The sequence below is a fragment of the Gossypium raimondii genome, chromosome 7 (assembly GCF_025698545.1).
Source record: "Gossypium raimondii isolate GPD5lz chromosome 7, ASM2569854v1, whole genome shotgun sequence".
In the NCBI taxonomy this organism is placed as follows: domain Eukaryota; kingdom Viridiplantae; phylum Streptophyta; class Magnoliopsida; order Malvales; family Malvaceae; genus Gossypium; species Gossypium raimondii.
This window is the reverse complement of record NC_068571.1, coordinates 4,065,654-4,086,238: the sequence shown is the minus strand read 5'-3', so window position 1 is coordinate 4,086,238 and position 20,585 is coordinate 4,065,654. Positions and strand designations below refer to the sequence as shown.

General features: G+C 30.1%; 3 protein-coding genes across 4 annotated transcripts; 1 reads left to right on the top strand and 2 right to left on the bottom strand.

Annotated features, from left to right (window-relative positions):
- Positions 1–1,752: 1,752 nt before the first annotated feature.
- LOC105771633 (uncharacterized) lies at positions 1,753–2,145 on the bottom strand. Its single transcript, XM_012593059.2, has one exon. It carries the CDS (start codon positions 2,056–2,058, stop codon positions 1,897–1,899), a length of 162 nt encoding a protein of 53 aa, XP_012448513.1. The 5' UTR covers positions 2,059–2,145; the 3' UTR covers positions 1,753–1,896.
- A 1,272-nt stretch (positions 2,146–3,417) lies between these two features.
- LOC105766321 (pentatricopeptide repeat-containing protein At5g15300) lies at positions 3,418–5,382 on the bottom strand. Of its 2 annotated transcripts, XM_052633086.1 has the most exons (2): positions 5,159–5,382; positions 3,418–5,040 (listed from the first exon to the last, which is right to left on the bottom strand). In XM_052633086.1, exons 1-2 carry the CDS (start codon positions 5,272–5,274, stop codon positions 3,693–3,695), a joined length of 1,464 nt encoding a protein of 487 aa, XP_052489046.1. In that variant the 5' UTR covers positions 5,275–5,382; the 3' UTR covers positions 3,418–3,692. The 2 variants fall into 2 exon arrangements, with proteins under 2 accessions (XP_052489046.1, XP_052489045.1); XM_052633085.1 differs by having other exon boundaries at positions 3,418–5,382.
- Positions 5,383–15,525: 10,143 nt separating this feature from the next.
- LOC105766331 (cystathionine gamma-synthase 1, chloroplastic) lies at positions 15,526–19,853 on the top strand. The gene is made up of 11 exons (XM_012585739.2): positions 15,526–16,112; positions 16,413–16,516; positions 16,821–16,894; positions 16,988–17,156; positions 17,518–17,577; positions 17,683–17,886; positions 17,988–18,074; positions 18,374–18,481; positions 18,788–18,883; positions 19,003–19,121; positions 19,446–19,853. The coding sequence occupies exons 1-11, from the start codon at positions 15,623–15,625 to the stop codon at positions 19,567–19,569; spliced, it is 1,635 nt and encodes a 544-aa protein (XP_012441193.1). The 5' UTR covers positions 15,526–15,622; the 3' UTR covers positions 19,570–19,853.
- The last annotated feature ends 732 nt before the right edge of the window (positions 19,854–20,585 follow it).

Sequence of the window (20,585 nt, the reverse complement as noted above, 5' to 3'; positions counted from 1 at the left end):
TAAAAAAATAATTAATCGAGATATCAAACCAATTGAATCGAGAATCAATGGTTTGACCGATTCAACCATTGGTCGAGTTATTAGAACATTGCATGTAATGCTCTAAGATTGTATCATGTCATCACCTAAAATTTGTATAATAAAAAATAATTTTCAAATAATAATATAATACAATCTCGAATGTTCCGTTATCAACCTTTTATATTTTTGAAATTCAAGAACCAAGATGAGTGTAATTGTCAATTTTAAGTAACGAAATAGATTAAAAAAATATAGGAATCAAAATATACCTAATTACCAAATTTAGGGACAAAAATTATATTATCCATATAATTGAAATTGAAAAATAACACAATTATAGCATCACATTTCTAGTTACTACTGTCAATTAAATCTTCATTTTCGTTTTTTCTTTAATGAAACTTTATTCACGTTTCAATTGGTAGAGAGAGACAGAGAAGATAATGGGTGGGATATTTTCTCTTTTCAATTCAGTCTTAATTGGATTGGTATTAATATTATTGTCAGTGCAGAAGAACGTGAGTTTAAGTACATTGAAGCGTATTATTCTCATATTTAAAAGTTGGGAATAATTCAATTTTATTATTATAAAAAAAAGACAATTATATGCTAATTCTTTTTTTAGTTCAACGGAATATAAGTTAATTCAAGTGATATATACAAATACATGTGTATTTATACATATGTCATAATAATAAATTTAGTCTTTAATATTTATATATTTTGTCAATTTGATTTTTTTAAAGTTAAATTTGACCATTAATCTTTAAAAAAGTTGATTCCTTTTTTTAACATAAATATTGACTAAAACATTAATTTTTTAATAATGTTAGCGTGACAATCGTTGTGACGATCTATATGTACTTCATGTTGACATAACACTATTTATCTTGTATATCACGTCAACAAATAATTTGAAAATTATAAAAGAAATATTCAAAATAAAAAATAAAAAAAGTTTCATAAAAGAATTTTTTTTTAAAAAAGTAACATGAAGTACACGTAAATTACCAATTTACCATGCAAGCTGCCATATTTAAAGATTTAACCCTTTAGCCGGTATTTCTATTAAAAAATAAAATTTCAACTCTTTTCTGAAATGCTAATAATGAAATGTAGCTAAAAAAAATAAGGATCAAATTAACCAAAAAAATGCATACATTAAAAGCTAAATTGAGCATTATCCTAATCTACACTTAGAATTTAGCACAAGCAGCTCTGTAAATTCTTCAATTTCGAAGAAACTAAATTTCTCGATGTAAAATTAATCGGTAAACGTATCATGGAAGCTCTTATATTAGGAGTCAAATCGTATTTTATTATTTTTACTCAAAAAATGGGCAAATTAGTCCATATACGTCAGATCAAAAAGCAAACCGATCCTTCTGTTAAAAATTCATTCATTTCTATTGTTAAAAATTGGTTCTTGTATATCAGAAGAATAAGGTACATGTAACATATCAAGTTAAACTCTCTAATTATTTTGTCAACCATGTCAATTTTTAGTAGTAAAAATGGATGAAATATTTTTAACAAAAATCAAAAATCAAAAATCATTCTTTAATCTAACATATACAAGGACTAATTTGTAGTACAAGGTCTTTCATAGTAATTTTACCATGATATGTTTTCATTTACTAAATGAAAACTACCATGAATTCAAGCATGTTTCATCTTATAATATGTATAAATAAACAGCATAAGTAGATCACGGAGAAATTAAGCAGGAAATACAGAATTACAACACCAGATATATATATATATATGTGTGTATATAAATCTCAGTCTTGCTAAAGAAGAAAATCATAATATAATATTGAAACAAGTCAAACTGCAAATCTGGGATTCTCAAGTCCATGGAAGAAAAAAAGAAGATTAGAGAGAGATGAGGCCTTCCCTGACGAGCAAACCAAACATGAGAACGAGGAGACCAACAGTGACACACTGAGTTGGGGAGACGAAGGTCTGCGAATATGCTGATAAAGTCACTGCTGCTCCAACTATTCCGATCAACAAAGAGCTCATGTTTTGATTCATCTCTTCTTTTTTTCTTCGTCTATGGCTGAAGATTGAAGAATGTGAAGGAAGTGATGAAAAAGTCTTCTGTCTTTTGGGTTTTATGACTTTCACCCAATCAATTTTAAAAAGTCAACCCTTTTTTGGGATCTTCGACGCCTTTTCCTTTTTTTTAATTAAAACATTTAATTAAGTTTTATAAGGACTAAATTATAAACTTATGGAGAATACAACAACTTATAACATATTTTAACCAAATTATAATATTGCTCAACCACTCCTACCATTTTACACCTTAACTAGACATCAAGCTACTCGTCGGATTCAGTAGTCGTGGCATGTTTAGATTGGTTTAGTTTTTTAATAAGATTTTTTTTATTCACATCTACTTACTAATTAATCTTTTTTAAATAATAAATTATATAAAAAATGTAAATATTAATATTAATTTATTTTTATTATTTTATTATTTTATTATATTTTGAATAATAAAATAGGCTATCGAGCTAGACTTAGCCAAGCCGTAACTTAACTTGTGGGTACTTTCACCACTATCTATTTTACTCGTATTTAGACTTGTTCATGGGTCGGCCCGAGTCTTGACTGAATTTTAGATTCACTTGGTTCGGGTCTGGCCAAATCCAAAAAATGGGTATAAAATTTTCTCCAAATCCGGCCCGTATTATATTTTTATATTATTTTTTATATAATTTTTAAAAATATATATAATATGCCAAAACAACTAAAAACATTAAAATAAATATTTACCAATAAATTGAAGATAAATTTAAAAAATTAAAAATTTTATACTTAAATAACAGTAGCATACTTGCAACTTAACAAGCAAATGCTTTTAAAATAGTAACAAAATTAATAATAAAATAAGAGTTATACAATATCCAAACATTAACAACAAAAATAGTAGCAATATAATAATGAAACAATGAGAAAACAATAAATTTTTTTTCTTTTTGCAAATCGGGCTTGGGCCAAAAAAACCCTTACATGAGGTCCAACCCGTTTTCTAAACAGGTTTTTTTCTTTCTCAAACTCATTTTTCAAACCTATATTTTTATCAAAACTCTTCCACTATTCAATCTGACCTTTAAGCCGGATAGATCTACTCGTATTGAACTATTATTTTTTAATATTCAAGTTGGACGGACTTTGACTTGAATTACTATTAATAGTTATAATAAATGTATTTAAATTTAAATAAAATATGAAATTAATAGTAATGTTATAAATTATATATTATGGATGTCCATAATCCCAAATGAAGTAACCTTAAAGCCTTTCATTTTATTATTTGTAAATAAATGGATGATAAAAGACTTGCAAGAGAAAACAGAACACAAACATGACACCCATACACAAATCTATCAAAATCCATATAATATGATTTATAAACAGATCAAAGTCCATATAAATTCAAGCATTAAAATACTTGAATTCAACTAGCATGATAGCTTGAGCTACTCAAGTTCGACTCAACAAAGATGAAGCCAAATTTGGGTTATTTCGCACCAAAGCAAAGTAACTTGGAAGCACACATATATTGTTTACATCCTGACAATGTTGGCTCCTTAAGGATGATTAACGGGAACTATCATGCCTAACTAAACTTGAAGGCTTTAAAGCAATTTGTCACCTAATCACTGCACAAGATTCTTTGGTCTTAAACTGACTTTGGATTTTGAATTAAATAAAAAGTCTATGAGAGCCTTTTCTTCATCTTCAATTAGGCTATAACCAGGATCTTTCCTTACCCCAGTGTCATCCATCATCTTCCTTACTTTCTCAACTCGATCCCACTCGCCTTTTGAAGCATATATATTCGAAAGTAATACATAATCTCCGCTCTCATCCCGTCTTATTTTGAGTAGTCTAGCATTTGCACGGCTTCCCAACTCGACATTTCCATGAATTCTACAAGCCCCAAGCAGAGTCCTCCATATAATGGCATTCGGTTCAATCACCATCGAGTCTATGAACTTGAATGCTTCATCCAATAGCCCAGCACGCCCTAGCATATCCACCATACACCCGTAATGCCTAATATTTGGCTCGATGTTATAACCATCTCTCATAAGCTTGAAATATTGACGACCCTCGTTTACTCTCCCAGCATGACTGCAAGCAACTAAGACTCCAACAAAGGTGATCTCATTCGGCCTAACTTTGGACCTCCTCATCTCGGTAAACAGATTGATTGATTCCTCAGCATGGCCATGAATTGCCAACCCTCCTATTACTGAGTTCCATGTCGACACATCTTTTTCTCTCATATCTTGGAAAACTTTTAGCGCCCTCCCAATGCTGCCGCATTTTGCATACATGTCAATAAGCGCATTCCCAAGTAAAACATTAAAGCCACTGCTTGAGACCATCTCCGAGAGAGACCAATGTATCTTCATCCCAACTTGCAAATCCCCCAAATCCGCACAAGCATTCAACAAACTCAACATGGTAACCTCATCTGGCCTCTCCCCGACAGTCTTCATCTCTTCAAACATCTCCAATGCCTTCTTACATTCACCGGACAGAACATACCCTGCAATCATAGCATTCCAAGTCACAACATCCTTCTTCAGAACTTCATTAAAAAGTTTCCTTGCACTCTCCATCTCCCCTCTTTTCGCATACCCTGTAATCATAACATTCCAAGAAACCAAGTCCTTCACTGGCATGTCATCAAAATACCTCCTTGCCACATCAAGTTCCCCCCTTTTTGCATACCCTGAAGTCAAAGCTGACCAAGGCACAACATCCTTTTTTGCCGATTCATCGAAAAGCTCACTTGCAACACTCAAATCACCACAATTAGCATGAAAATAAATAAGGGTATTCCTTAAAAAACTATTCTCCATAAACCCCATTTTCAAAGCCTTCCCTTGAATCCCAAACCCCATTTTACTCCAACAAAGTTTGGTGCAAGCTTTAAGAACAAAAGGAAAGGTAAAGCCATCCGGCTGAATTCCGCGTTTTGCCATCTGCGTATATCTTAAAATGGCTTTTAATGGGTTTTGGCTTTGAGCTGAGCCTCTTATAATTGTATTCCACATGAAAATATCTGGTTCAGAAATTCTATCGAACACTTTATGAGCATAGTTTAAAGTACCTGAAATTTCCATGGCGGCCTTGAAAATGAGCTCCCGTAAGGCTGATGAGTTGGAGTTGAAGCCTTTGGTGATGAGAAAAGCATGGATTTGCTTTAAGGATCGGAGGTTTACGCATTGTGACCAAAAGGTCGTTGATGACTGTTGATGGCGGTTGATGCACCTGTCGTTTGGTCGTTTTCTTATCATTTACATGTCGTTTTTGGAGTTCAGCATGAAATGAGACCGTGTGATAGCCTACCTTTTTTTATTTGATAATATATCTTTCATTAATTAAAATAAATTATATCATTTTAAAACTTACTTTAATTTTTTTTGAAACAAGTATTTAATAATTAAAAAAAGTTGATTAAGTTTTACTTCGATTGATATGGATATTGTTATCAATGCAGGAGGACATGAGTTCGAATGCGCTAAAACGCATTATTCTCCTATTTATGGGTTAAATAAATGTCATGGGTAGTTTTAGACATTATCTTAAAAAATATATATAATCAGACCATATAATAATTAAAAATAAAATACTTTTCTCCAAATTAAATTAATATGAAAATTTATTTAAATAATTTAAAATCAAATTATTACAAAACATCACACAAGTTTTTTTACATGTGAAAATTTTAGAGAATTTGTAAATAATACAAATATGATATAAAAAATTAAAATGTAATAAAAAATAAAATCATTATAACAAGAAAAAGCAAATTTCAATAAAATAATAATACTCCAACTAAACATAGCATAGCATAGTAAATTACTTTTTACACCCTGGACACCTATCATGTTTTGAAGGTAGATCACTACAAGTAGGGGTGAGCATTCGATCGAATCGAATCGAATCGAAAATTTTCGAGTTTTCGAATCTCATTTTATCATCCTAACTTTATTTGAAGTTTTCTCGAATCGAGTCGAGTGAGATGGAATTCGAATCGAATCGAATCGAATATATTTGTTCGAGTTAAATTTTAAAAAATAATTTTGGGTCCTTGTAACTATTGTCACCCATCGTAATAAAATTTGTCCACCTTAATCAAATTTTTTATTAACTTTCATCACCTCATAATTTATTTATTAATTTTTATATCTTGGTTAGCTTATTTGTTTGCTTAGTTGTTTCAATTATCTTGATTCTTATCATTATGTATTTTGGAATTAAAATATATTAAATATAAAAATATGATTTTTAATAAAATTTATTTTAAAAATAAAATTTGAAATTGATACCAATATAAAATTTTAACACGAATATTTTATGGCATAATTAAGAATTCAATTTTAATATAAATATTCAATATGACTAAACAATTCAATAATATAAATAATATAAAATGTGAAATTTAATTTAATAATATAAATAGTATATATAAATAAAATTATTACTGTTTATGTTTAGTGATTTTTTGGATAATTTTGATTTTTTATTTGAGAGTAAAAGGTGAGAAGTAAAAGTTTAGGGGGAAAATAAAAAGTTTTGGGGAATAAAAGTTTGAGGGAAAGTAAATAGGGGGAGTAAAATTTTGGAGGGAAAATATTAAAAAAATTGGAGGGGGAGGGTTTGGGGTAGATGGGAGGTGGGATGGGAAGAGAATAAAAGTTTTAGGGGAAAAGTGGGAGGGAGTAAAAATTTTGGGGGAAAATGAAAGGTTTTGAGGGTTTTTGAGAGTAAAATTTTGAAAAAAAAATGAATGGAAGAGTAAAATTTTGGTGGAAATGGATTTTGGGTAGATTGGGGGTTGGGAGGAGGAGTAAAAGTTTTGGGGGAAAAGTGGGAAGGAGTAAAAGTTTTGAGGGAAAAGTAAAAAAGTTTGGGAGTTTAGGGTAAAACTGTAAAATATTATAGTTTGATATTCGAATTATTCGAGTTATTCGAATTCGAAAACTCAACTCGATTCGAACTCGAAATTCGAAAAAAAAATTCAAGTCGATTCGAATAACTCGATTCGTTTAACTTGAAATTCGAATTATTTTTCGATTTTTTCGAGTCGAACCGAATTTTGCTCACCCCTAACTACAAGTTGTATATGCATCTTCCTTTAATCTATTTTATAGATATTTTGCCCTCATTCTATTTATTATTATTATTATTATTATTATTATTATTATTATACATGTCCATTTTATAATTTATTTTCGAGATTTATAATTACCTCACACTATTTTAACCTAAACGATATTTAAATTTGAAATTGACACATACTTTAGTACCGTTGTAACATATTATTATCCCACTACAAAATTATTACATATTGTGTAATACAAATTATAAGGCACGATCCATGTAAATTTAAAACTTAGAGTTAATTGAGTTAATGAGTCCTATTTTAACTCAATTTGAATTATTTTTCAAATTAAGTGAAACTATACGAGTTAACTTAAAAACACTAAATGATAAACCTGAATAATTAACTCATTTAGATTCTAAAATTATTATTTTAAAATATTCTTCTTTATATCTTTTTAAAAGTTTTTAATTTACTAAAATATTTACATCTATTTATTATTAGAATGGTAAAATCCAACTTAACTTCAACTTAAATAAATGGAATAATTTAATTTCGATTAATTTAAAATTAAAATTTGTATTTTATTTTTTAATCTAATCCAGTTTTGCTCCGTTAAAACAAAGATGAGGAATTTGATTATTGTTCTTCCTTGGTTATTATTTTCTTTTGTTTTCTCAATAAACTACGAAACGAACCAAAATTAATTCAAACTAGTTTTTTTAATTTCAGCGAAAGAATCTCTTTACCCATCCTATTTTGATGAGATCTATGAAACTTGAAATCCAAACAAAACAGTCACCAGAAGGATTGAAAAAGAAAAAAGCAGATCCGTTCGTAAAAATTAAAGATTAGTTGATGAATCTGGAAGAAAATGATTGTAAGGGGGCATTACTGACAGCAAAAACATGAATTTAAAGTTAATGCTGCAAAGCGGATCCCTTTCTTCACTTTTGCACCTTTGAGATTAGGCAAATAATCAGGAATATTGCTCATTATGCCTAGGTAATTAGTGCAATACTATTATCCCAAACATAAATTAAAAGAAATACTGAAGAAGATGAAGATGAAGAAGAAGAAATCACCAGAACTGGGTTCTCATCCCTTTCGCCCGCCCACCACTTGGAGAGATGGAGCATGGTTGCCTCTTATAGATATTGGCTTTTAGGGCATAACATGTAAGACCCATTCACACCATATCTCTGGTATATAATATGATGTAATATTCTGATTGGAGAATCAGCAAACCGTGCGTATTGGACGGTTCAGATTAGGAATGTCAACATAAATAATTACTTTATATCATCTTATAAATAAAATTTTTCAGATTTTGTATTCAGAAATATAAAATAATGGGGTGAGCATTCAATCGAATCGAGTGAAAAAATTTTAAGCTAATCGAGTTGACGAATCTTATTTTATCATTTTACCTCATTTTGAAATTTTTTCAAATTGAGTCTAGTGGAATGAAATTAAAGTTGAATCAAATCGAGTTAAATTATTCAAGTTAAATTTAAAAGTTAAACATGTCAAATTAAAATTTTATTGCAGTATAATTAATTCCATGTTAAAGCATATAAATTTGAAACTATTGATATTTAAAAAATCAAAGCAAAATAAGAATAAAAAAGATACTTTAGTATAATAAACTTGAATCATTAATTAACTTATTTAGCTCCCAAAATTATAATTTAAAAAATTATATTTTTGTCAAAATATTATATATTCTTTAGATTTTTTAAATTTTTATATTTTTAAAAATATAAATTTTAGAATTTTATAAACACTTGAATTTTAAAATTTATTTTTATTTTGAAAATTATTTTAAATTTTTTTTAAATAGAGAACAAAAGACTACATGCTCACTTATAATAGATCAAATCATTTGAAGGTCGTAGGGTATTCAAATTCTAATTTTGTTGGGTGTCAAAATAGGATGAAATCTATATCAAGCTATATTTACTTGTTAAATGGATGAGTTATATCCTGGAAAAGTGTCAAAAAGACACTTGTAGCTTCTTCTACTATTGCAACAGAGTTCGTAGCATGCTACAAGACATCAAACCATGGAATATGGTTGCGGAACTTTGTCACTGGGCTACACATTTTGAAGAATGTAAAAAGACCACTCATATTATTTTATGATAATAAGTCAGCAATGTTGTATTTTAACAATAACAGGAGCTCATTTAAGTCGAAATATATTGACATAAAGCTCCTAGTTGTGAAAGAAAGAGTCCAAAATGGACAAATATGTACATTGAGACAAACTCTATGATAGCGGATCCGTTGACAAAAGGTTTATCACCCAAGGTCTTTCATGAGCACATTGCTCATATGTATGTTATATTATTTGAGGACATCATGGTTTAGCAGGAGTTTGTATTTTATTTGATTTATGTTTATTTTCAAATATATCATAAATGAGTATTTAGTTTATTTACTCTGTTTGATGTTGGCCTCGTTTAAGTTTAAGGAGAACTAGTTGAAAATAGGCATGTCTGATTCAGATTGCATATAATTTTCATATTATACATCCATGATTGATCTATGTCATTTGACTATATTTGTATATGTGACCATTGATGAGTTTAGTCATGATTAATATGACAAAGGCTGTTTTGATCCTATATGGATATAGTTGATGGACGAGATTGTTATAGAATACTTGTTATATGATAGCAAATTTTTAGCTTATAAGGTTGTACATTTATTAGGAAACATATATTGTCCAAGTGGGAGATTATTGGATTAAAATATTCAATTATGGACACATATGTAAAAGTATAATGCTATTTTAAAGTGTGATACAAAATTAAGTGACCAATCATGTGATAAATGTCATAGGTATTAAAGTATCATGAAAATAATATGTGGATAGCATAAATTGTATTTATAATTTGATGAGCGGTCAAATTATAAGTACTCAAAATTGATTTAATAATCAATTATTTAAAAGAGGTAATGGCCCCAAGAAATAGATATATATATATATATATATATATCTCGTACTCCTTTTCTATTCCTGTCAGGGAGTTATACTAAGAGATAAACTATTTCTTGGAATATCAAAATCTTCTAGGCAATCTCTAACAATAGATTCAAGTACGCTCCCGCATATTGTCTTGTTCTTGATTTATTCTTGATGATCAGACATGACAAATCCTATTTTATCAAATTTTATTTTACGGTTCCATTATTTTTTAGAATGATACTTCATTTGTTTTATTCTAGATAATTAAAAGGAGTGTGTATTTTTGTTTGGGACTCTGTTTGATCAGGTTGGTGGTGGTGTTTTTAAGGGTGTGATGAATAACGATGAGGCTACTGTCTTATTGAGACATTTGCAGGCTTTTGATGCCATCTAATGTTGATATTATGACAATCCAAAAAACATTTGAGTTTTTTTGGAAATTAATATAAATTTAATGCTTGATATCGACTCCAATTTTGTTCTTGATTGGATTGAGTTTCCCTGTGCATATCATCATGCAATTCTACTCTTTCATGGTCTCATTCAATGTTGAAAAGTTTTGTGATGACTACTTCGTTTTATTTCCATGTGAGGCAAATTGGATGATGGATGTTTTAGCCAATGCAAGCGAATTGATTGGTTTTCATTTTCTAGCATGTATGCTTTTTTTTGGTAATTGTCGTATTTTCTTCGATTGAGTTATAGCTTAATTAAGTTTTAGTTTAATTGGTATTAATGTTATTGTCATTGTAGGAAGATATGGGTTTAAATGCGCTGAAACGTATTTATCTTCTTATTTAAGGGTTGAGAGAGATTATGAATAGTTCTAGGTATTATATAAAAAAACATTATTATATTTTCAATTTGAAAAAGTATTTTACAAAAGTGCTTTTGAAAATTTTGATAGCTTTCACCATTACAGTTTATAAGTATTTTGAGAAGATAAAATGTCTATTTTAGACATTATGTTGTGGAGTATAAAATTTAATGAGGAGATAAAAAAAGAAGAAGTAATTTTAGCCTTTTGGTTTGGGTTAAAATGTTAGTTTAACATTAAGGTTTGATTTAAAAAAAGCTTGTTTACCAAAATTTTTAGTTTGAAATCATGATTTAAGTTGAAAAGCGATTTTCAAGGTGAACATTCGATCGAGTCGAGTTGAATCGAGTAAAAAAATTTCAAGTTAGTTGAGTTGACGAATCATATTTTAGCAATCGAACTCAATTTGAAATATTTTTTGAATTGGATCGAGTAAAAAAATTTCAAGTCAAATTTAAGTCGAGGTAACGAGTCATATTATTTATACTCAATGTTGTATTTACATGGACTGATTATTTAACTAGTAGACGAAGCAGAAGATTATTTAACTATATAAACTATATAATTCTTTTGCCTTTTAACTTAATGGGTAAACATTTATCAAAACGATGTAGTTTTGCATTTTCTTATTCGATTTTGAATAACTTGAATTGGTAATTTATATTCAAGTTAATTCAAAATTTTATTTTTTCCATTTGAGTTGATCCGAATAACTCAAACTATTTAATTCAAAATTTGATTTTTTATCGAATTTTTCAATCGAATCAAATTTTGCTTACCCTAATAAACACACCCTTAGTTATACTTGACACTTAATTTACTATTTTAATTATCTAACATGACAAATCTTGGTAGATTCAATTTTGTATCATATTTAGGCTTAATCCCCATTATATGGCATCTTAGTTTGACATATTTTGCTAATTCAGTACCTATATTTTTAAATTCCCATGTGGTACATATATTTGACAAAATTATATATTTTAGTACCTGAAGAGAATAGTGTTCACTTTTTAGTGTTTAAATTGGATTTTAGGATTGGGTCGATCAAAATTCATAATTAACATTAACCTTAAATCACGAAAAAACACAACCATAAGACTTATTTAACAAATTAAACAAATTCACTATTAATATTAAATTTATTCAATTAATAGAAACATTAAAATTCAAACATAATAATATTAACAATGATTTTCATCAAATCAATCCTAAAATTCAATTAAATGCTAAAAATTTAATACCGTTACCTTTAGATACGAAATTTATAACTGTTGTCAAATATATGTGCCACGTTGGACCAATAAAAAATGCATATACAATGTCAAAGAAAAGTCAAACTTAAGTTCCAAATAATATAAGCATTAAGAAAAATTTAGCCCCTAACGTTTACTCATTTTATCATTTTGGCCATTATTCTTTTTTTTAGGTCATTTGGCCCTCAACTTAGTTAAATTGCTTTTTTTTTTACGAAAAATTTGATTGAACTACTAAAATTTTAATCACATTAACGTGGCAGCTCATGTAGCATTTTACGTATAATTCACTGTTACCATAGATAAAGTTTTTATGAACTTTTTTTTTTGAAATTTGTTTATTTTTTAAATATTTTTATTTTTATTTTTGAATTTTTATGAATTATATATGGACTACCGCGCCAGTGGCGACATCAATGTTGTTAAAATTTTAATAGTTCACTCAATTTTTCCATTCAAAAGCAAACAATTTAACTAAAATTTAAAAGTTAAGGGTCAAAATAACCTAAAAAAAAATAAGGGGCAGGATGACAAAATAAGTAAACGTTAGGGGCCAAATTTATCATTATAACGATAATATATTAAGCCTCATATTTATTATGCTTTGAACAAGATGAACCTAATAATATATATGTGTGTTAGTATTTGGTACACTAGCAGTGTATTTTTATTTTATTGTATAAGTAGTTTTATAAAATTGTCATGTGTCTCTTTTTTAAAATATTTTACCATACTTCTATAGGACACTTGTTAACCCATTGTTATTACTTGTGGAGTTTAACAACTCCACTGATAATGTACCAAATATTATTCCTCTCTCTCTCTCTCTCTCTCTCTCTCTCTCTCTCTCTCTCTCTCTCTATATATATATATATATATATATTATACCAATGTGAGATTACAAAAGGAAACAAATAGTCATGTTCACATTATAGTTTTTTTGACACATGCCTTTTGTTTATTTTTTTCTTTATAATTTTCATGTTAAATATAAAGTTGATTTTAGATATAAATTATATCATTATCTTAAGATTTTATAATATTAGAAAGTAGCACGGTTCGAACATGTGTTAAACATGTGTTTAACAACAATTTTAATCACCACTCCATTCAATTAAAATTAATAAATATTAAATTGTTAAGCTTAATATATAATTTAAAAATAGATATATATTAATAACATTTATCAAATTAAATTTATATTTTAAAATAAAATAAGAGCTAATTTCATTTATTGATTAAACTAGAACAAACGTAAATATAAATTTACAAAAAATTGAATATTAATAATTTTACTACAATAAAAATTAATTTAACATTGAAGAAATATATAATAAATAATATTTAAATTATAATATATTAGCATTAATATTCAAATCATGATGATTTTATTATTAATTATTTTAAAATTAAACAATATTAATGTGACTAATTTTGAATTAGTTAAATACTTTTAAAAATATTTTCAAATTACATTAGTTTTTAATTTATTAATTATTTTGTAAGAAATTCATTAAAAAATTTAAACAAAAACTAATGTTATAAAAACATCATAAATTTAATATACACAACAACTAGACTTGTTATGGGTTGAGCTATCCATCCAAGCACAAGGGCTCGTCTGGAATTTGAAAGGATTTGGACAAATATATTAGGCCCAAAAAATAGACTTGGGCAAAAAAATTTTGGCCCGTTTATAATATGAATTGAGCTCAGACTTGAACATTTAAGGCCCGAGTCATGCTTGGCCGTTTTTTACGTTGTCATGTTTTACATCATATTTTTATATATATATTATATAATTTATAATACATAAAAAAAATTAAATCTATAGTAGTATGTAGTATAATGTAAACATTAAAAATGTTAAGATATATTATATATAAAATTTAGTGAATAAAAATATATAAAAAGTATTAAACATTGAGTTAAAAATGATTTAAATATACATTTAATTATTTTAAAAAATAATATAAACACATTTGAAATGAGTTTGAATTAGTTATTTATAAATATAGATGGACTTGAATAAAATTTTAAGTTCAACTTGACCCATGAATACCTCTATAAATAATTGATCCGTACATTACATAGTAATACAAATAAATGTGATCATGGGCTGAGTCAAGCCTCAATAGAATTTATGCCTATTTTCTAGGCTCGACCTGAAAAATAAAATTAAAAATTTGACCAAACCTGACCTGGATAAAAATACTAAAATTTAAGCCCGACCCATTAAATAACACTAAAATATGTGCAACTTAGCAAACAAATGCCTCTAAAATAATAGTAAAATTAATAATAAAATAAGAGTTATACAATATCCAAATAATAACAACAAAAAAAGTAGCAATATAATAACAAAATGATAGTAAAACAGTGGCAAAATAGAAATAATTTTTTTTACAAGTTCGGGCTAACCCGAACAAAACAAAACTTACCCGAAGCTTCATTTTTTACTCAAACCCGATCTATATTTTTACTCAAATTTTTACACTTTTTCAAACCGAGATTGGGATATGATATAAATACAAACCAAGTATAACCTAATTGTAAGAAAACTCTGAATCAGATGTGAAATGGAACAAGTTGGAAGGACAGACGGGGGCGGCTTTACTAAAAATTGCAATAGTTATTGTAAATACCATTCAAACTCAAAATCAAAATCAATTCCACCTTTGTATGGCCTTTGAAGGCCATTCAATGGGTTTTCTGTTTTTAATTTTTTTAAATTTTCTTAAATCTTAGAGAATTTTAACTTTTTTAATAAAATTTATATCTTTTGTTTTTTTTTTAATTTTAATTTTATAATTTTTCTAGATAATATATACTTTTTAATTTTTTTTATATTTATATAAATTTGATAAAAGAATATACCTTTTCCACAAAGATGTCAAATAACTATGTTTGATTGGTTAAAAATTAGATTAAAAAAATATTATGAGACGTGTCAAATTGAAAAATAAATGTACTTTAAATAAAAAATTTAGACCAAAAATTTACATACCAAAATAAAAAATATGTCCGACCACTACGGGAGTTAGGTAAAATGGTAAAGAGTCTCTCCTCTCTTAACTAATAGTTGAGGGTTCGATTTCACTTTAGACTTGAAACAGCTTTAAAACTCGTGGTCATAGAATAAAATATCTAATGTCCAACCAGTCTCTATCCACCACGTAAGCAAAATAATTAAACTCCACAAAACGTAAACCTAACCCTGGTTAAAAAGAAAACCGGTCCCCACCAAATTTAAAAATAAAAATAAAAACAAAAACAGGAAACAAAACGACAACCGAATTCGAGTATATTAACCAGTTTGATTTTAAGGAAAAGAAAGAAGGGAGCCTCTTTGCATTTCGGAGAAGTTGCAGAGGGAGAGAGAGAGGTGAAACGATTTCGTTTTTGGTGATAGAAAACAAATGGCGGTTTCATCATGTTCATTTACTCTTAGCCCTAGGGCTTTTAATCCTTATTCTTCATTTGAGTGTCGTCCAGATCCCGATTTCTCCAGTGCGCCGATCGGGGACAAGCCTCGTCTTGCCTCCAGCCGAAGGGTGACGGCTTCGTCGCTTTACGCCGGAGGTATCAGTAGCCGAGGTTTGTCTTCTCTGATCTTTCGTTTCCCGCCGAATTTCGTGCGCCAGCTCAGCATCAAGGCTCGCCGCAACTGTAGCAATATCGGTGTTGCGCAAATCGTCGCTGCTTCGTGGTCGAATGGTCCTGCTCCAGATTCCCCCTTGGCGGCTGCTGCTTCTGCTCAGGCAGCGGCAGCCGCCGTCACCGCCACCGTCACTAATGACGGGGCCGCTGTAGAAGGTTGTATTGACAACGGTAGTGTACAGATTGGAGGTTCAGATAATTCGACGACAACGTTTTTGAGCTCCGATGGGAGCATCACTGTTCATGCTGGTAAATCAATTTATATAATTTTTAATTTCATTGAAATGTATATATCTTTTTATGTTTTCTTTTTAAAAAGTTTTTTATTTGAAAGCAAAAAGAAAAGAAAGCGATATTTGTGGTCTAAATTAAATTCATTTATTTGAGATAATTAGTAATTTAATAATTACAACAATTTGTGTATGTTAATAAAATCTTTATAAGTAATAATTATTTTTTTATAGTTTCCTATTATTTACTCTGATTAGATTCTTACATATTCGTGGAAAATAAGTCTCTAAAAAATATTTTGCTTTTCTTTTTTTGCAGGTGAAAGATTAGGTCGCGGTATTGTTACTGATGCAATAACCACCCCAGTGGTTAATACTTCTGCATACTTCTTTAAGAAAACTCAGGAGCTTATTGACTTCAAGGTATAGTAAGTGGTAACTATAGCATTAATAAATCTGTTGTCACGGTGGTTAATGTTTGCATTGGTATATTAGTGTACTTGTTAAGGTTTCTATTTTAATAAATGTCTTGGTTCACTGTCTGTAAAGTAGCTGTTTTCATGGTCGAGTACCATGGATTAAAATTTTCCAAAATACAATGCAAAAAGACCTCTTTTGCTTATTTGCTCAATTAGTAATCGAGTATCGAAAGGATGAGTTCTTAAAAGCATTTGTCGTTTGACCCATAAATTCCAGTGGAGTAATGTTCCATGTGATCTTGCTGCAGGAGAAACGCCATCAAAGTTTTGAATATGGGCGTTATGGAAATCCAACTACAGTCGTTGCAGAGGAGAAGATAAGGTTTGGCTGCCTCTTTTGATCATCTATTAGTTGTCCTGTTTGGTTGTTTAAATGGTTTAGAAACATTCATGAGGTGCTCTTTCTTTGGTTCAGCGCACTTGAGGGGGCTGAATCGACCCTGACTATGGCATCTGGTATGTGTGCTAGCACAGTCATGCTGATGACATTAGTTCCTGCTGGGGGACATATGGTGACAACAACAGATTGCTACCGGAAAACTAGGATGTTCATCGAGAACTTTCTGCCTAAAATGGGAATCTCGGTATGGCTTCTGGTTTTGTTCTTGTTACTCTTCTGTGTCATTCTATTGTTTTATAAGAATCTTGGTGAGTGTAATGCCCAGGGTTTTTGTGCATTCTTGTTTCACGGAGCGCAGTGATGTTGAAATAGCTACTATTAAGATATTGATGCACCAAAGTAATGTATAGAGTAAAAGTTTGTACCTGCAACCATTCCTTTATCGGGTTTGTTGTTATATATAAGAAGTGCAATTGCAGTAAGAACATAATGTTGTATGCGGCAAACTGGCAATTTTAATAGCCACTTGCTGAAATGGCTGTATTTATTTGGACTAATATATTGACGTATTTCTAATTGAGTTCTGGCTATCATTCAATATGCAGGTTACTGTTATTGATCCTGCAGATGTGGATGGCCTGGAGGCTGCACTCAACAAAAACAAAGTCAGTGGCATAGAAAGTGGTTCCCTTATTTTTCTAGATTTGTCTTTTTATTTTTATTTTGGAAATGACAATTCATCCTTTAGAGTGAATTCTGATTCCATTCAGGTTTCTCTTTTCTTTACCGAGTCTCCAACAAATCCTTTCCTGAGATGTGTTGACATAGAAAGAGTTTCAAAGCTGTGTCACAGCAAAGGAGCACTTGTCTGCATTGATGGTACCTTCGCTACACCTCTTAACCAGAAGGCCCTGGCCCTTGGTGCTGATCTTGTTTTGCACTCTGCAACAAAATTCATTGGGGGGCACAATGATGTACGCACTTCCTCTTGTTAATTTAGCCAGTCTGAAATCCATTCTTGCTGTTGGTTATTTTCAATTCTAGCAATAAACTAGTTTAATTCTTTATGTCACAGGTTCTTGCTGGTTGCATAAGTGGTCCAGAGAAGTTGATTACTGAAATTCGTACTTTGCATCATATTTTGGGTGGTACTCTCAACCCGGTGAGTTGTCCTGACCTTAATCTTAGTTATAGTTTTCATGGTGTCCTTCATGTTTTTGTCAAACTAAGTATTATATTTGTCATCCCTAAGTTGATTCGTTTGGTAATTATACTCGGTTAAGATGAGACTAGATTGTAAAGGTGGTTGTTGGACTTCTAGTCTAAGAAGAATGTGTTATTTCAGGAATGATGCTTTAATAATGACTTCCACCTTATTCTTCAAAGATTTGTGCGATTTTAGTTCTTGTTATAAGTTGCAAGGGTCACAAAGTAACATGTTTTATTTCGATATATAAACAGAATGCCGCTTACCTAATCATCAGAGGAATGAAGACACTGCATCTTCGTGTACAGCAACAGAACTCAACAGCATTAAGGATGGCCGAAGTTTTAGAGGCACATCCTAGGGTATGAATTGCAGTGACGTTGCCTTTTTTACATACTTGTTTCTGTATATTCCATTTAAGCAACTCAATTTAACTAAGTCGCTTTATGTGGTTGCTGTGAACATTTTATGATTTCTTTATGCAACTTTGAACTTCCTGGAGAGGATTTGGTTTACTTCTCCGTGATAGTGCCATTGCATCTGTGTGATGTGTATGCCAGTTGGGGTTGTCATAATTTGTAACTATGTATTTGTCTGATTTATGATTTCTTATTTTTCTAATTTGGACTTCTTTCCTAATCTCTCGGCTAATCAAATATCAATGGAAGGTGAGACGCGTCTATTATCCAGGCTTGCCAAGTCATCCTGAACATGAAATTGCCAAGCAGCAAATGACTGGCTTTGGTGGTGTGGTCAGTTTTGAGGTTTGTTTTCTTCAACTACTTTAACCTTGCACCTGGGAATTCACCTTTAGTATCTATTACTTCATTTGGTATTATTGATGCAAAAATTATTTGACATTAGTCTATTCTAAATCATTCAGGTGGATGGAGATTTGATGACCACCAAGAAGTTTGTTGATGCATTAAAGATACCATACATTGCTCCATCATTTGGTGGCTGTGAGAGCATAGTGGATCAGCCTGCTATAATGTCCTATTGGTATGACATTATTTCTGTTTATGTGTTGATCCGTATTGCTTGTGTTTATCCATCTAGGCAACTGACTCGACTTTATATGAACTTCGAATTAGGCAACAACTGAATATATGCATAAAACGCAATGAGACTGTAATAGACCCAAATATGCATTATAAGCTTAGTACGAATTGTCATCTTATGTTACTGCATAGGTTTGTTAAGTATTTAGTAGTGACTTGGCTGTGGACATAGATAGAGATCAGTATTGACATAGTGTGGTTCTTTTACATGATTATGTCCTTGTTTGGGGTTGTAAGACTCTAAATTTTTTCCTCTACAAAACAGGGATCTTAGCCAAGCTGAGAGGCGCAAGTATGGGATTGAGGATAACTTGGTTCGTTTCAGCTTCGGAGTGGAAGACTTCGAAGATTTGAAGGCTGATGTACTGCAGGCACTGGAGACCATATAATGGCGCTAATCCCCGTCGTTTGGCTTTAGGTTTAAATGACCAACCTAGTTATTTTGGTGTTTCAATTGGTATTTGAGCTGTTTTAAGTTCTGTGTCGTGTTTTGTTTTAGGTGGATCATTGACCCCCCAGTAATAATTCGGAACTTTCTTTGTAATCCCATCAATGGGGGGATTGATTTTCAATTTTTTTTATGAATGTTTATCAGGGAATTTGAGTTGGGGGCTTTGAAGGGCGTTGGATATTAAATAATAAAAGTTGAATGAATATAAAGCTATTATGAATATGATTATGACAAAATATAATTTACTTTTTGCCGATGCTGCGGGAGTATATGTATTCTCTTTTAATCTAATCCAGTTTTACTCCTCCGTTAAAACAAATAGGAGGAATTTGATTATTGTTCTTCCCTGGTTATTATTTTCTTTTGTTTTCTCAAGAAACTATGAAACGAACCAAAATTAATTCAAACTAGTTTTTTAATTTCAGCGAAAGAATCTCTTCACCCATCCAGTTTTGATGAGATATATGAGACTTGAAATCCAAACAAAACAGTCACCAGAAGGATTGAAAAAGAAAAAAGCAGATTCGTTTGTAAAAATTAAAGATTAGGTGATGAATCTGGAAGAAAATGATTGTAAGGGGGCATTACTGACAGCAAAAACATGGATTTAAAGTTAATGCTGCAAAGCGGATCCCTTTCTTCACTTTTGCACCTTTGAGATTAGGCAAATAATCAGGAATATTGCTCATTATGCCTAGGTAATTAGTGCAATACTATTATCCCAAACATAAATTAAAAGAAATATTGAAGAAGATGAAGAAGAAATCACCAGAACTGGGTTCTCATCCCTTTCGCCCGCCCACCACTTGGAGAGATGGCGCATGGTTGCCTCTTATATATATTGGCTTTTAGGGCATAACATGTAAGACCCATTCACACCATATCTCTGGTATACAATATGATGTAATATTCTGATTGAAAAATCAGCAACCGTGGGTATTGGACGGTTCAGAT

Excerpts from the sequence above, each read along its gene's own strand:
- LOC105766321 (XM_052633085.1), bottom strand. The coding sequence starts at position 5,345 with ATGATAAGAAAACGACCAAACGACAGGTGCATCAACCGCCATCAACAG.
- LOC105771633 (XM_012593059.2), bottom strand. The coding sequence starts at position 2,058 with ATGAATCAAAACATGAGCTCTTTGTTGATCGGAATAGTTGGAGCAGCA.
- LOC105766331 (XM_012585739.2), top strand. The coding sequence starts at position 15,623 with ATGGCGGTTTCATCATGTTCATTTACTCTTAGCCCTAGGGCTTTTAAT. Across the intron at positions 16,113-16,412 it reads GAGCATCACTGTTCATGCTG|GTGAAAGATTAGGTCGCGGT; the intron begins GTAAATCAATTT and ends CTTTTTTTGCAG. Across the intron at positions 17,157-17,517 it reads TGCCTAAAATGGGAATCTCG|GTTACTGTTATTGATCCTGC; the intron begins GTATGGCTTCTG and ends TTCAATATGCAG.